Genomic DNA, 15,200 nt, shown 5'->3' with positions numbered 1-15,200 from the left:
GATCCGCATGGAAACTATTCGGCGCGGTCGTTACCGAAAACGGAAGAGATGACGAGAAAGGCCTGAGCAAATGCCGACGGGTGTGGCGGGTTGCGGGCTTTCCTGACCTCTGCCGCTTCGGCATGCAACCTTCCCTCTTTTCCCCTCTTCCCGGGTCGAATCTGTTTGTATAACTTGTTAACATATGGCATACCCGAGATCTCGTCACACAAGTCACACCTAACTATTTACTTACTACTACTTCTACTACCCCTTAACCGCGATCGCATCTCACTAATAACTAGCGAGCGAGCGAGCTAATTAGTAAACAAGCAACTGCTATCAAAAATCGATTTATCCGAAAAAAATGAAGCAGTGGGTCACGAACCAAGATGGGTTGGAGAACCTCAAGCTGGTGCAGGATGCGCCCATGCCCGAGGGGCTGAAGGAGGGGGAGGTCCTCGTCAAGATCAACCGGGTGTCGCTGAACTACCGTGATACCGAAGGCAAGTAATCCCTCCCCTCCCCCTTTCTCCTAACAGGGACCGGGAGGATGTCGCTGACGGTTCGAGTGTGGCAGTGGCTATGGGCCTGTACAAGCACCACAAGGGCGTCCCGGCGGACCAGAACGGCCTTGTGCCCTGCTCCGACATCTGCGGCACCATCACCAAGATATCCGGCAGCAGCGACAAGGTCGAAGGCTTCCAGGAGGGCGACCGCGTCATGGCCACCTTCAATCAGACCCACGTCCGGGGCCAGATCGTCGCGGCCGACATGGCGTCGGGCCTGGGTCTGCCCCTAACCGGTTGCCTGACCGAGTACCGCATCTTCCCGGCCACGGGGCTGGTCAAGGTGCCCGACTACCTGTCGGACGAGGAGGCGGCGTGCCTGCCCATCGCGACCGTCACGGCTTGGATGAGCATCAACTCGTTCCAGCCGCTGGGGGAGCCGATGAGGGGCCGGGACAAGGTCGTGCTGCTGCAGGGGACCGGCGGGGTGGCAGTTTCGGGGCTGCAGATTGCTAAGGCTTTGGGGCTGACGAGTAAGTCGTTGTACCTTTTTTCTTCTTTTTTTCTAAAACGTCCTTGCCCCGGTGAAAGGGGACTTACTGACTGACGTTCGACCAACGCACTAGCTATCATCACCTCCTCCTCGGACGCCAAGCTCGAGCGCGCGCGCAAGATGGGCGCCGACCACACCATCAACTACAAGACGACGCCCGACTGGCACGAAGAAGTGCTGTCCCTCACTAACGGCAAGGGCGCCGACGTCGTCTTCGAGACGGGCGGGGCCCACATCCTGGCCAAGTCGTTCGAGTGCGTCGCATTCGGCGGTTTGATTTCCTGCATCGGGTACCTGTCCGGCAAGGAGGACGCGCCCGGCAACAGGATGAACACGAACGTGCTCGCGCTCAAGCGCAACGTCACGCTCAAGGGGATATTGAACGGGAGCCGGGAGCGGTTCGAGGAGATGCTGCGGTGCGTGTACACGGGCGACGCGCAGAGTGGAAAGCAGATTCACCCGGTCGTGGACAAGGTGTTCCAGTTTGAGGAGACCAAGGAGGCGTTTCAGTACCTGTTCCGGGGCGGGCACTTTGGGAAGGTGGTTATTCAGGTGTCTTGAGTTGGTTGAGAGTTGAGGGGAGGCTCTCTGAAGTGTGAAGTGGAATAGGGGTAAAAGGGGCCCACCCGAAATAGCTGCCGGGACATAGGACACAGTGTCTCAAAACCAATTTTTTCCATTTTCGACCTAGATGCGGAAACGAAAAACTTTAGGTGGTTCCTGGGGTGTCGCGTCTCTTCTGCTTGCTTGCAGGGATCACAACACGCGTCGCGTCGCATAATTAGCTGTAGAAAAGATGCGACACTGTAACGTTTTTGCAAATTCTCAACGCGACGCCCCTGCTCCAAGTCAGCTACATGCAAGCATCTTCAACAACCACAACGTACAGCGTAGTAACTGCGGTACCACAACGCGGATTAGAGAAGACGAAATGGCCGCCTTGGACAGTTACCCCGGAATCGGCGTCATGGTACGGGTCAGGGGCCGGATGGCCGCAGAATACCCCGTTCCCGCGTCGCAGCTGGGACGGACGCCCATTTGTCCGTCCACCCACGCCTACATCGAGTCCTTCGACGACGCCGAGTTCTCCGTCAGTCTTGCGGTGGACGAGCTGTACGACTTTGCGCGCGACGAGGACCACCGCCTCCCGATCGTGGAGAAAGGTAGGTTATTTTATAAAAGGTCCTGACTAACATCACTGCCTCTTCCTTCTCTCCTCCTCCCCGTTCCTCTCCCCTCTCGACTGCGGGCTTAGTTAGTTACACTGTGTTAAGCATCCGATATTACGGACAGCGGAAGGTGGCCATCCACTCCGCCGCAAAACGGATGGGGGAAAGGACTGGGGCACCATCGAGGTGCGCGTCTCCCGGATCGTTCGGCGTAGGCCAGTAGGCCTTCGGAGCGGGCCATCCCTCTTTGATTGCTTCAACATTGTCGAGATGGCCAGGAGGGGCGAAGATACAGAAGAGGTTGAAAGGTGAGCCAGCCCCCTAACCAGCGTTTGTTTCGCGCAACGGTATCATTTCTTTTCGCATTAATACTGAAGCTGGACGGGAGAGCAGAGCTGCCCATGAGCGTGCAGAAAGCAGGAAATGGGGCATTGTTTGAGGGGGCCTTGGGCCCATCGGAATCTACAGGTTTCTATACCGCCCGAGAGGTAAGAGGCTCTCGTGTTCTACATGATCAACCCTTTAATTTGATGGTCGGTATCTTACCCGTCTCTCAGCTGTACTCGAGGAGGCATTCATCATCCCGCCATTGCATCCACTGTCTCCACTTCCTCCACTATCTGCACTACCAGCCTCCGCCGGAGGTAGTCGGAACGCCACGGTACCCCTGGGCCATGAGAGACCACAACAGCGACAGCAGCAGCATCAGCAACTGGCGGTCCTCTGGAGGTTTGATGAAGAGGAAGGCCAGCCTTTAAGGACTATCGTCAAGCGGGAGCTCTGCGAATTGGATGATTTGGCTGACGAGGCGGCGGTCCCAGTCGACCCGGAAAGAAAGCACGACGATAGCGTAGGATCGAGAAATAGGCCTGATTGGATTGAGAAGGGCAATGGGTGGTGCATATCTGGAGTCCTTGGCCCAGCAAGTGCAAGTCTAACCGTGCAATATCTCCTTTCCAGCTCTGCCATCCGGACTACCAATTTGTATTTCCTAGCTTTGTGGACCATACCAAGTTAAAGAGGTATTCGTTATAAAGACTGGTTGTGTTAATTCTCTTGCTGAGATAAATAAAAGCCAGATCATCCACCGGCGCCAGATTGGGCATTCCCGTTGAGCAGTGTAACACCAAGCCCAAAGTCATCTATGGCATAGCAAAATCAGAATGGACCAGCCGCTGTGGCTTATGATACATGCAAGGGATGGGGTTGTACTAATAAGGGGCCAGTAGACGCCACACTGGGTCAGGTGACCTCTAGGTCTTCAAAAACGGCAGCCGACAGCACACCTTGGTTTTTTTTTGAAATGTTTCCACTACATTGCAACACCATGGCAGTCTTGGACGCCGTCCCTGGAATCCAGGTGTCTCTCCGGGTGAAGGGCAAGATTGCCACCGAGTACCCCAATCCCGACCCTCAACAGCGTTCGGCGAATGGCTCTCCACTGATATGCAGCTAAATCGAGGCCTTTTGACAATCACCACTTTGGCATTATTCTTGACGTTGGTGTAGGTTACGATTTCTCCTACAAGGACCACGCTCTAGACTTCCACACCCATGTAGATGGACCCATGATGGACAGATACTGTATCTGCGGAGAAGATGCGAAATATGAAGGGCGGCGTGTATGTGTCACTGGCCCAGTGACCCTCGATGGGCAGGGCGGGAATTTTATTCGGCAGAGGTTCAAATTCTCGGCCGTGAAAACAGGTGATTACTGTCCCCTCTCTTTTCCCCATTACTCCTAGCCTATGTTGGCCCTTTCTAGTTTGCTGAAGGTGAAGTAGTCGAAGATAACGACAGAGATCGCGTGGAGAAGGACAAGATGAAAGCGGAGGGTCTGGGAGTCATCGAGGTTCAAATTTTCCGTGTCATTCTGCGTGGTAAAACTAGCTATCGAGATGGCCCTATTAAGAACAAGCCAACCGCTGGCAAGTAACAACCTTAATGCTACGTATGCATTAACTGGGGGTACACCACAGATCACCTGAGTTCGTAGCCGACAGCCGCCTATGGTTAATTGGGCTATCCTTGGACACTACACCCTTGAATGGAGGGGGCGGACGGGCTCTATGGACAGGATAAGCGCCGTGGCGGTGCCAGAGGGTGAGACAAAACGCCCCAAGTTTCCCCTTTGCCTTGGATTTTACTGAACTTGAGTCTTTGATAGGAGGACACATTTATCTCAGAGAGATGGGGAAAATATAGAAAACAATCATGTTGCTGTGAGTAAACGCCGGGGTCTTGAAAGGCCTAGATCATCTTTGATTGGTGCCCTGCCCCTAGAAATCCCCGAGAAGGTTGCATGATACGACAACTACCCGAGGCCCTCGGCCACCGGGATGCTGTATGCGTGCAATTTGCTATCATCCCGGTGTTTTCCGAAGGCGGCACTGGCTGAACCAATGGAACCCTTACGTCCCTAGCCTTGTTCTACTTTTCTTCACTTTTATTTTTTCCCTTTCGCGATTGCTCATGCTGCATTTTCATTGGTACGCTACTGGATCTGCACTTTCAGCTAAACACGGCTTTGATCAGTTGGACGCATAAGGGAGGATAGCAAAGAGGTGGGATAGAATCCAAGAGTACGACGAAGGTCTAGAGCACTATTTGGATACGCTGCCGAGCAAAGATATATTGCATAAGGTTTAAGTCTTATTCTTGGGTCGAAATCAAACTTGGGCAGCTTACGCTGTTGATAAAATTGCTGCCAACATTATAATAGCCACGATCAAGTCCCGCGTATATTTATAACTTGCTGTAAAGAAGCTATCACTCTGTGGCCCATTCCAACCTCAGGTTTCATATTAATGTAATACCCTGTGCAGCTGCTTCATGAAAAGCCATGCCAACTTCAAATCCGATAATAACACCCCTTCCAATCCTCTCAAACGTATGATTGGGCCGAGAGTTCAAAAACAAAACGTGATATGCATCACCATAATTTTCAGTAATAAATCCTCCAAAATGATCACCAAAGGTGGTCCAAGTGGTTGTGGCAACGCGCAGAGCTAATAATTCTTGGGACTCGCTCTCATTCGACTGCATGTCGTTAGATATAGATGGGTCACTAACGAACGTGGCCCATCCACAGAGGCTGCGCGGTGCACGGTGATGCCGGAGGGCCCTGTACAGGCCATCTACCTCTCGTGGGCGTTGAAGGGTTTCAAACAACCATGCGATTTCTTCCTTATTCAGGTATCGAGAGAGACGGACCTTTTCCATGCGGCCAACGATCCTCAATTGTGTAGTCACGTTTGTGAAGTTCGGAATATTGCGCATTTCTCTTTCAATCAGGTTGGTGTTGCTCGTAATTACCGGGAGTATCCCCCTCAACAGCGATTCCCGTGAGATTGGCACTCAAATCCGGTGGCAAAATCTCGCAATCGGTACGCAGTGAATGTTTCTGGAATTCCCATATAACAGGTGATTCAATGGATGCCCAAGACCAGCTTGGGAAGCCTGGTACCCTTCGGTAAGAGCCGGCTTTCTCCAATGACCATAGAAGTTCCCTGTGGAGGTCGTGTTGCCATAGGCCAGAAACGTAGCAAGGCTCGAGGCTCTGGCGCGTGCTTCTACGTCTCATGGATATGGAAACCTCTTTTGCTATGCCCGATAACGCAAACAGCCTATCTTTGCCGGGTTGCGTAGGTATGTGGCCGGAATAAGACTGAACAGTATTGAACCATTGCTTTTCTCCGGTCCCTTCAAACATGTCGAATTGGTGCTTCAGCATCATATCGAGCTCTAAACGGCGTGCGACCAATTCGTTCTTTGGTGGGAAGGATCGACAATGAAAAATAATAGCAGCCGGTGTGAAGCAGACTATCCTGCGACTCAGTATCCATTCTTGGTAGACCCAGCCACGATGAACCAACTCGCTATCAGCAATCTGGGTTTGATAGCAGTGGTCAAGGGTGATCTGCTGGTATGCGTAGAAATAACCTCTGTGAGCGCCACTTCTGTCGCGGTAAGGTAAGCGCGCGATCCTCCTCTGGCTCAAGATATCCGGCCGAGGCGGTATAAGCCCATCTGGTGATTTCGATGTTGTAGCTAATGTCAAGAGGGCACCTTGATAATAATCGGCCATCCGTGTCGCTTCCACTGTCCAGTCTCTTCCACCGTCCCCTTCTTGGATGATGCATAACGAATCGATCCAAAGAAAGTGTATACCGAGGTGTTTGGCTACCATAATAGCTTGTTGGAAAGCTTTGGGCAATGTTGTAGCATCAATCTGCTGTCGCCGCGCCGCGTAATTTCCAATCGTCGTTCGCGAGCTCTCCGTCTCACCACTCCAGCGATGACTCAGCGTTATATATGCTCCAACAATGCCCTCCGTCTCCTGTAGTGATATTCTACCGGATACCAAGTCAATATTAATGCACCGTGACGGTAACGGTGCTTCATAAGCATTCAGTTTCTCCGTCCCTGAGAGTGCAGCACCACATTTTGGATGGGCGAGGCAGTCGTTAAGCCATCGTTGGATGCCGGAATTATCTATCGAAAGCGGGTCGGTATATAGACTTCGAAGAACATCCTGAAACAACGCGGCTTCATCATCTTTCGTACGTTAGCCGACGTATTCCCTATTGAACGATGACTATGTGGAGGGCTCACCTGGGTCTGCATCTAACTGCAAGCGTCCCACCACCTCGGCTCGCGACCGGTTCCTCGCCTCGACTCGCGACTGTAATTATCTCCATGTGGTTTTGTGACTGACCCATCATCTCGATTCGGGATTGTTTCGTCATCTCGTCTCGCGATTTTTTCGTCATCTTGGTTTCATGTCGTGTATTATCTGTCGTGTCGACAATTCCCTTGTGCATCTTTAAATACTTGCGCTTATCTATGCGTATCTCAAGGCAATGTGCCCTTAGTGCATCCTCCCACACTGGACCTTCTTCGCCAAGCAAGGGTGGTCGGCATACGAGACGGAAGAAAATCCATTGCTCATCTGGCTCGATCGAAGATCTCATTCGCTCTGTCAAAGATCCCCAATCCTCATTTTGGCGGCTGAAGGTGTGGACAAGCAAAGAGCAGAAGTCGCATCCGTCATCGGCGGAGCGCAAGGCATGGGTTACCGAGCAGCCTGGTGCTATAATCTGCTTCGTATGGTGTCGGAAGGCTTGAATGTCAAAAGTCTCGCAAGTCTCGCAGAGCCCCATGATATCGTCCTGCTCGCGGCGAGTTCCTTATTTCTACTGGGGTGACCTGGTACGAATCGAGGAAAAGCAACATCGATATATGGTAACAAGTGAAGCAAAACGAAATCGCGGTGGGAAATACACGCAGTTTGGTTTCAGTAAACTGAGTTCATTACCACGCAGGGATTCAATTTTGAATACATCAATCTCGAGTATCAAATTGGTTTCCGCCGCACCAGGGTTTGCACTAAGGGGTGACTCAAGCCGGAACTATAGACAAAATATCAAGACCTCGAATTTGGTCAGCAGCCTCCGAGATACTTACTGCCAGTACCGCCATGAAGTTGTGAGTAGGTATGCAAAATCCCCACGGAATGTCATCCAAGAGTCTACTAAACGAGGAGGGCGCGACGCCCTCCCCGAAGTGGCATTTATGCAGTGTGCAAGTGCTGAAATAGTTAATTAGAGCAAGAACCTAGGATGCATAATCATATTGCTTCTGGCGCTCCGCGGATACGCACTTAGATCATGAGACCAACAAGCAGCGGCCCTGATGCACAGTTGCAATAGTTCCGGGCGATGCTGCTTCACCCCTGGTGTCAAATGCAATTGATAGGTCGAGAGATCATATGACTTCTGACTGTCTCACAGCCTTATTGCGACACAGGCTATGATCTCTGGCACTGGCTTATTTCGAGGATCTTGCAAGCGCTGTGGCGTTTTGTGCAACCATTGTTCTGACAATTCGGAAGCTGTCTTGTCGTGACTTTTCCAAGTACCGAGCCTGACTGACTGCCTACTTTCACCTCCATTCTCTCGACGAGCAGTTTGGCCAGTGGCGCGTACATCATGGCACTAGGCCTCCATCTTCGGCTTCTCTCAGCCTGTTACATATCGCTACCTGTTAGGGGGCTTGATCCGAGTACACAAGTGTAACCCCCCACTTCACCGAAAGAAAAATACCAAAGTCAAGTGGCCGGTATTTCACTTGGCAGAAAGTGCACTTTGGCATCGAGCGCCAATTGTCTGCCTGTCTGCCCATCCCTAATGCCTGTAGGATGTGTCGTGCATACCACATCTAGAATCTGTGTCCCGTGAAACTGCCGTAGGCAAATTTTGGTCAGAATCCCAACGGGAGATCGAGATCGAGAAAGCCCTAGACCCAACGGAGGGTCAGTATTCTCGCTTATCTAGGAGGCGGCTAAGGAAATCAGCTGTGAAAGTCTCCTCATTTCTTATTGCAGGCACGCTGCACCCGCAATGCGCGTATTGGAACAATTCACGCGCCAACGCAAATACCGATCGATGCTGCCGATATCAGTAATCAAGGCTTTCGTCGTCGTCAGATGTTCGGGATCCAGAGGGCGGGGAATCCTCTTCCTCCTTCTCGAGCCTCGACTCACCCCTATTCATCACCGAGGTTACTAACGACTATGTAACACTTCTCAAGGCTCTTCAGATCGCTCTTGAAACCATCCGAAGTCTTTCAGCGCCCACCAAGAGCCAAGTAGTTCCTCGACCTTTCGCTCAAATCCAAGTCGCATTTTCAACTTTGTCGGCGTCGAGCCCCACCGTTCCAGTACTATCTCGCTGCCTTCTTGTGCCGTCCCTTTGTACTCGATCGCCCCTAACTGGCAGTGGACGAATTGGAAGCACAAGTACGTTGTCCTCTCCACAAAGTCGGACTGCCCGGTGTGGATGCCAACGATCAAGCCTGCCTGCCACCTCTGTTCTAACGTCCACTGCTCGGGAACCCCTTTTCTTGGACTAAGTCTACGAGTTGGAGTGCGTTTCTCCCCCATTTACGACCTCGGGTCCTCTCATGTAAGTCTTCCAAGAAGTAAAGCGATGCAGTTGATCGACATGATCATGTCGGTAAGGTTGAGCGAATTCCACGTCGCCACCTTCAGCCAGTCGACGTTTCAGCTGCTCCTTGGTCATGCAGCACCTGATGAGTCTTTCGTTGGTTCGGAATATCCGGTGGAAGTCGGCATCGGCTGTCTGCGAGCCAAGAATAGGAACGAAAGCGTACGCATGGGTGCCAGTGCCTTCGAAGCTGATATCCAACCCGACCACGATGGCGAACGAAAAGTCGGCCTCGGCCTTGCTATGACCAAACGATCCATCGTATCCGCTCCACGGCTTCATTCGATGCACGGGTGTGAAGAAAATTGCAGCGTGTGGTCCCTTGTGCCCGGCTGGAAAGGATATCCGCCGCTCTTCTCGCGAGTAGGTAGCGTGAGGAAGGCAGTGCACCTCGTCTACCCCGAAGTGGTCCTCTGTGAAGTGATCATCTACATGTATGGAGTGATCCTCCCGTATATTATGTCTCTGGGGAAGGCGCAAGAGCTTGATGTTTGTCGGCTGAGCAACGGCGGGGAGCGGCGTGGGTTCCCTGATGACCATATCCTTCACTTCAAACATAGATGTCGTCTTTGCCGGAATAAGAACCAGTGACTCGGCTCTTGCCCAGTTACCGGGTGACCATTTGTGCATCACGATACCGACATAGGTCTTGAAGCCCTCGTTCTGGTAGCGGACGGCGCAGCTTTTGAGGATGAGTATATCGACGGTTCTGGACGAATACAAGACCGGAAATTTCCCCTTCAGTCCATTTCCATACATCACGGACAGATCCAGCGGCTGTTGACTACCGGTCCTGTGGATTTCGTGGCCCCCGGCGAAGTCTGCCGGTGATGCTGCGAACAGCCCGTATTTCTGCGACGACGACTCGAATATCATTTCGCCGTAGAGGCGGGTATGCTTCGTCAGTCCCCACGCAAACAGTGTTTGGTCGTCGGAATGTATTTTCATGATCTCCCGCTGAAGGCGCAGAAACGCCTTCTTGCCCTCGCCGTATATAAGAGGCATGTTAACGTCGAAGATGCCCATAAGACAATAGGCCCGATCCTCGATGCGCGTAGTCGTTCTTCTGGCCGCCCACTCCATTCTGTGGGCCACACAGACATGACCGAAGCGGCCGGTCGACAACACCGATTGCTCTATCCCAGTGAAGGTCTGCAGTTGCGCCGCCAGCTCGACCTTGGAGCCAAGGTATTCCCAAGAGGAGGAGTAGAACCACACCTGTTTGGGGGCGATGAGCTCCTGCAGCGTCCAGCCGCGTGTTAGCCAGAGGCTGTCGCCCAGCCCCTCGATACTTGTCACGTCATCGAGGTACGCGTAGCAGACTTGGGCGTTCTGATACCAACGGAACATGGAGTTGAGGGCCTCGGATAGCTCCGCCGTGCTTGTCTTGTCGATGCAACATCTGATGATGGGGCTGTCAGCCATGTATACTTTATACCATGATATGCGCGGCTATCACGTGTACTTAACGTGTCAACCCAGGCCCAATCCAGTCCATCTTTGGCAGCCTGCTCGCAGCATGCCTTGATCTTGGCATAGCCTTTCCGCGACGCGACATCGAGCATGGACATGTGCTGGAGGGTGCATTCTTCTTCGCCCCATCTGTGAGAAAGGATGGCATACTCCTCGTCGCTGTCGCCGGGAAACTCATGAATTTCGAGCGTCCTTGTATCAAGCAGCCGCATGGTGTCTCACCCGCTTGCTATTAACCACAGCCTGTCTTCAAGTTAGGGGCGAGTAGTGCGACTGGAGAAATAGGTCGGCAAGGACGGACAGAAAGCGGGGTTCAGCGGCTGGCGTAGCAATTGAATTCAACTCCACACCACACTGCCTACCCCTGTAACCTACCCCCTGTCTTCAACTTGAAAACAAATGTAGATTCATCTCTTTGAGGGATATTGAGTGGATTGAGAATATATGGATTATATAAATGGTGTTCAGCTAGAGAGGGTAATTAGAGGCTTCAGGATATAGAAGCTTAATCTAGTATTATTCAATGTTCCATCTGAGGTTGAGCCCCTTTTCTTCCTAAAACTGTCTCGCACGCAACGAATACAGGCCATGGAAATCCAAACTTCCCACAGTATTGCGGAACTGGCAGCCGGTTCTTGGTGCCCATCGACTGTCGACGTGACCGGCCTTTGAAACGTGTTTGCATGGCGAGACATTGAATCCAATCGCCGGCATTTTGAATTACTCTGGTTTGCAGAACAGGTTGTCGGGATTTAAATCTCCATTAACCTAGTGCCCAGTAAACGCGGGGCTCCGCAGTAGTGTTGCAGATGCAGTTTCCACTGAAGACGACGCGGATGACAAATGCTTCATGAGACGACGTCCTCTCAAACCAATAACTTGTATTATCCTCAACTAGAACACTGCCATAATCTCGGATACCGAGAAAACTTCCATCCAAATCAAAGCGAAATCAACACGATGGGCACCAAGATTGCTGTGCTGGACGATTACCAGGAGTTGTCCAAACCCCACTTCGACCGATTGCGGGATGCCGGCTACGATGTGACGACGTTCACAGACACCCTCTTGCGGTACAACCACCCAGACACTCCGCAAGAAGTCAAAGATGCCCTGGTCAAAAGGCTGGAGCCATTTGCTATTATCTGTGAGCACCCCCATCTTGCAACTGTTCCTTTTCTCTCTCTTTCCTTCCCAAAACTTACAAAACGACAGGCACGATGAGAGAGCGGACGCCCATCCCCGCGGAGCTGATCGCCCAGCTCCCCAACCTCAAGCTGCTGCTGACGACGGGCCGGCGCAACGCCGCCCTCGACGTCCAGGCCTGCCGCGCCCGCGGGGTGCCCGTGGCCGGGACCGACGCCGGCGCCAAGCGGCGCGGGCCCAACAGCACGACGACGCACTGCGTGGCCATGATCCTGGCCCTCGCGCGCAACGTGGCCCAGGACGACGCCGTCATGAAAACTGGGACCGGCAACGGGTGGCAGACCGAGGCGGCTACGGAGCTGTCGGGCCGGGTGTTCGGCACGGTCGGGCTTGGCCGGCTCGGGACGTCGGTCGCGAAGATCATGAACTCGGCGTTCGGGATGAGGGTCGTGGCGTGGAGTAGCAATTTGACGCAGGAGGCGGCGGACGCGAAGGCGCGGGAGGTGGGATTACCGGTCGAGGATGAGGAGGACGGGGAGAAGACGTTCAAGGTGGTTAGCTGGGAGGAGCTGTTCAGGACGGCGGATGTGGTTAGTGTGCAGCTGGTGCTGTCCGACCGGTGAGGGGCTGATCACCCGGGAAGATCTCGCCAAGATGAAGAAGAGTGCGCTGTTCATCAACACCGCCAGAGGGCCCATCGTCAACGAAGCAGGCCTTTTGGAGGCTGCGAACAGTGGCAGCATACGTGGTGTGGGGTTGGACGTCTTTGTGCTCGAGCCGTTGCCTCACGACAGTCCATGGCGAACTACCAGATGGGGCGAAGAAGGAAGAGCGAGAGTTCTCCTGACGCCGCACATGGGCTACGTGGAGGAGGGAACCATGGCTTCTTGGTATGAGCAACAAGTCGAGAACATTCTGCGGTGGGAAAAGGGGGAGCCTTTGAAGGCGGAGTTTGCGGACAGCGGGTATTGATGTCGGGTCAGCATCGACATCTCTCCATATTATTATGCAAACGACAGTTTCATCTTCACTGTCACAGGTAGAGATGATTACGATCTAGATAAGTACTTACCCTTTCTTGTGTGTTTTGAGCTCTTTCGGCTTCTGGCATCGTTTGGCCCCACGTTTGTGTGCGTGAGCTGCGTGCACACTGCATTGCATCTCCAAGCGCAAGACAGAGATGGAAATGATGGAACTAAGCACAATAAAGTCCCGGTTGCATCAACGGAAGTTGTCATGGACGTACTGAGAATGCCACAGTAATCACATGCGGGCTTTTCGATTTTAGATGGGCTTACTTCTTTGACTTGTGGATGTTCAGTTTGACTGCTGTACCTGTTTCTGTTGTTTACCTTACGGAGGCTTCCTTCCCATCCACCCACCGTTCCATCCCCACGACCACCTCTCGACAGGGACCAGGCAACTGCAGCTTGTTGGAATCCAACCACTTCAATTGAAGCAAATCAATGGGTGGGATTTATTTATCAGTTTCCGTCCCTTGTTCATCTCTTTTGGTAAGTTCCCATTGCTATTTTCTATGTTTTGTCCAGTTGCATTTCCAGCAAGTGCCCCTCCATCTTCCTTCATTACAAGTTGGATAAACGTCGCGCCTTCCTGACATTCATCCCTCTTCTGCAACCTCAACGCAGGCGCATTATACCAAGTCAAAACTGACTGGTCTTCTTCAAACCTACCTAGCGTTTCCTCTATCTCTCACATTTCGGCATCTCAAGATGGCCACAACCAGCGACGCCCAGGTGGACGCCACCACGGCCGCTGCTACTGCTGCTGATCTCCCGCAGAAACCGACTAACCCCCAAGGTACTTTGGAGGATCCAACCTGTAAGAGAGACGCCACTTGAATTTTTCGATGCAACTCTGACTGGATGTTTTCTTCCTTCACAGGTTCTCCCCAGATCAAGCCGGAACGCGTCCCCGATGCCGAAATCACTTCTGCAAGTGATCGCGCCTCACTGCCTCCCGTACCACCTGTCCCGTTCATGGGGCCCATGCCGAAAGCCAGCAGTCATCGCGCCATTCAAAATGGTCCCAGCCCCCAGAAGGGATCTGGCCAGGAGCGCTTCCGCCAGATGATCTCGGGACAGGTCGTCGGCAAGGCCTTCCCCCCGGCACCTCCGACAGTGTATCCACAGCTGCCTGGTCTCAACCCCCAGGGCTCGCAACTTCCGTCGGCTATTGCCTACTGCCCTCGCCCGATGAACGCCCCAAATGGCCGCCCTGCCTCCGTGAACCCGCCGTTGCCGTCCCAGTTTTACACCGCTGCTACTGGCTACGGCAAGGACAATGCCATCTCGCGCGCAGGATCCGTGCCTGCCCCGAACAAGGATGCCGGCGCGAACAATGGTACCAACGGCAGCAGCAACAACGCTGCTTTCCGAACTACCTACACCGCCATCCTGAGCTCGGAATGCCAGTCGCGTCGCTTCAATCCCCAGTTTACGGAGTGGACGAGGGACGGGGGCAAATACTATGCCAAGGTTCAACTGCTGGACCACACCATTTGCGACGGCCGTGCTTACAAGAACACCATGGAAGCCAAGCAGGCCCTGGCCAAGCAAGCCATTGCTTGGGTTCGGGCCAACATGCCCAAAGATGCCAACCCGTCCCGTGCAGCGGCCGTCGCGACCCAGAAGCAGGAGCAGATGAACCGTGAACGCGCCGACCGCGGACAGTACAACGGGTTCTACTACGACTTGGGCACTGGCAACGGCAACGGCCTCGCTAATGGCATGGGCTACCCAGGAGGCGGCAGTGTTGGCGGAAGCCACTACCGCCCCAGCCAGGACCGAGCTTCTCGACAAGACGGGGCCGTTGCCGACGATAAGAAGAGCGACGACCGCCGCGAACTGCTCGAGCGCATCCGGTCCCTCTACGGCCACGTCCGTGGCCCGAGCGAGGCGGTCCTGGCCGACCCCACCGCCTCTCGTGCTTTCTTGGAGGGCTTTGCCCTGAGTGACCGGCTCCGGGAATCGGCTGTCCGCGCCGAGCGCCGACGATCTCGCTCCCCTAAGGGCGGGGGCGACCGTGGCGCCGGACGCGGCTATCGCGACCGCTCGGCTGCGAGACGATCGAACTTCTCGGCGGGCTATACTTGAAATGGGCAGGTGATGGATGAGACTTATGATTTTCTTCGGGCTCTGAATTTTGGTAAATTGTACAATAGGGAGACTGCATGTTATCACAATTGCTTCATATGAAACTGGAGGGGCGACTGGCCCTGCGCACACAAGTAGAATGCATTGTTGGGGAACATGTCATGCTTTGCGAAATGAAATAGTACTGGTAATTGAGAACGACTTCGTGTATGCCAACTATGGTCTTCCTGTGATACGTACTAATACAA

General features: G+C 53.3%; 7 protein-coding genes across 7 annotated transcripts; 5 read left to right on the top strand and 2 right to left on the bottom strand.

Moving 5' to 3' along the window:
- Positions 1-346: 346 nt before the first annotated feature.
- Positions 347-1,602, top strand: PG994_008453 (uncharacterized protein; the record flags this gene model as incomplete). The annotated part of the gene is made up of 3 exons (XM_066859862.1): positions 347-489; positions 522-1,021; positions 1,115-1,602. 3 exons carry the CDS (start codon positions 347-349, stop codon positions 1,600-1,602), a joined length of 1,131 nt encoding a protein of 376 aa, XP_066713451.1.
- Positions 1,603-1,972: 370 nt separating this feature from the next.
- Positions 1,973-2,230, top strand: PG994_008452 (uncharacterized protein; the record flags this gene model as incomplete). Its single annotated transcript, XM_066859861.1, has 1 exon — positions 1,973-2,230. The coding sequence occupies one exon, from the start codon at positions 1,973-1,975 to the stop codon at positions 2,228-2,230; it is 258 nt and encodes an 85-aa protein (XP_066713450.1).
- Positions 2,231-3,537: 1,307 nt separating this feature from the next.
- Positions 3,538-4,146, top strand: PG994_008451 (uncharacterized protein; the record flags this gene model as incomplete). Its single annotated transcript, XM_066859860.1, has 3 exons — positions 3,538-3,631; positions 3,720-3,832; positions 3,976-4,146. 3 exons carry the CDS (start codon positions 3,538-3,540, stop codon positions 4,144-4,146), a joined length of 378 nt encoding a protein of 125 aa, XP_066713449.1.
- Positions 4,147-5,496: 1,350 nt separating this feature from the next.
- Positions 5,497-7,372, bottom strand: PG994_008450 (uncharacterized protein; the record flags this gene model as incomplete). Its single annotated transcript, XM_066859859.1, has 2 exons — positions 5,497-6,562; positions 6,825-7,372. The coding sequence occupies 2 exons, from the start codon at positions 7,370-7,372 to the stop codon at positions 5,497-5,499; spliced, it is 1,614 nt and encodes a 537-aa protein (XP_066713448.1).
- Positions 7,373-9,124: 1,752 nt separating this feature from the next.
- PG994_008449 (HET-domain-containing protein) lies at positions 9,125-10,902 on the bottom strand (the record flags this gene model as incomplete). Its single annotated transcript, XM_066859858.1, has 2 exons — positions 9,125-10,603; positions 10,696-10,902. 2 exons carry the CDS (start codon positions 10,900-10,902, stop codon positions 9,125-9,127), a joined length of 1,686 nt encoding a protein of 561 aa, XP_066713447.1.
- A 748-nt stretch (positions 10,903-11,650) lies between these two features.
- On the top strand, positions 11,651-12,808 carry PG994_008448 (uncharacterized protein; the record flags this gene model as incomplete). The annotated part of the gene is made up of 3 exons (XM_066859857.1): positions 11,651-11,837; positions 11,906-12,426; positions 12,461-12,808. The coding sequence occupies 3 exons, from the start codon at positions 11,651-11,653 to the stop codon at positions 12,806-12,808; spliced, it is 1,056 nt and encodes a 351-aa protein (XP_066713446.1).
- A 761-nt stretch (positions 12,809-13,569) lies between these two features.
- On the top strand, positions 13,570-14,952 carry PG994_008447 (uncharacterized protein; the record flags this gene model as incomplete). The annotated part of the gene is made up of 2 exons (XM_066859856.1): positions 13,570-13,678; positions 13,742-14,952. The coding sequence occupies 2 exons, from the start codon at positions 13,570-13,572 to the stop codon at positions 14,950-14,952; spliced, it is 1,320 nt and encodes a 439-aa protein (XP_066713445.1).
- Positions 14,953-15,200: the final 248 nt, after the last annotated feature.

Source organism: Apiospora phragmitis (assembly GCF_038363925.1).
Source record: "Apiospora phragmitis strain CBS 135458 chromosome Unknown utg000008l:1.0-3514335.0:1.0-3519231.0, whole genome shotgun sequence".
Lineage (NCBI taxonomy): Eukaryota > Fungi > Ascomycota > Sordariomycetes > Amphisphaeriales > Apiosporaceae > Apiospora > Apiospora phragmitis.
This window is presented reverse-complemented; position numbering and strand designations above follow the sequence as displayed.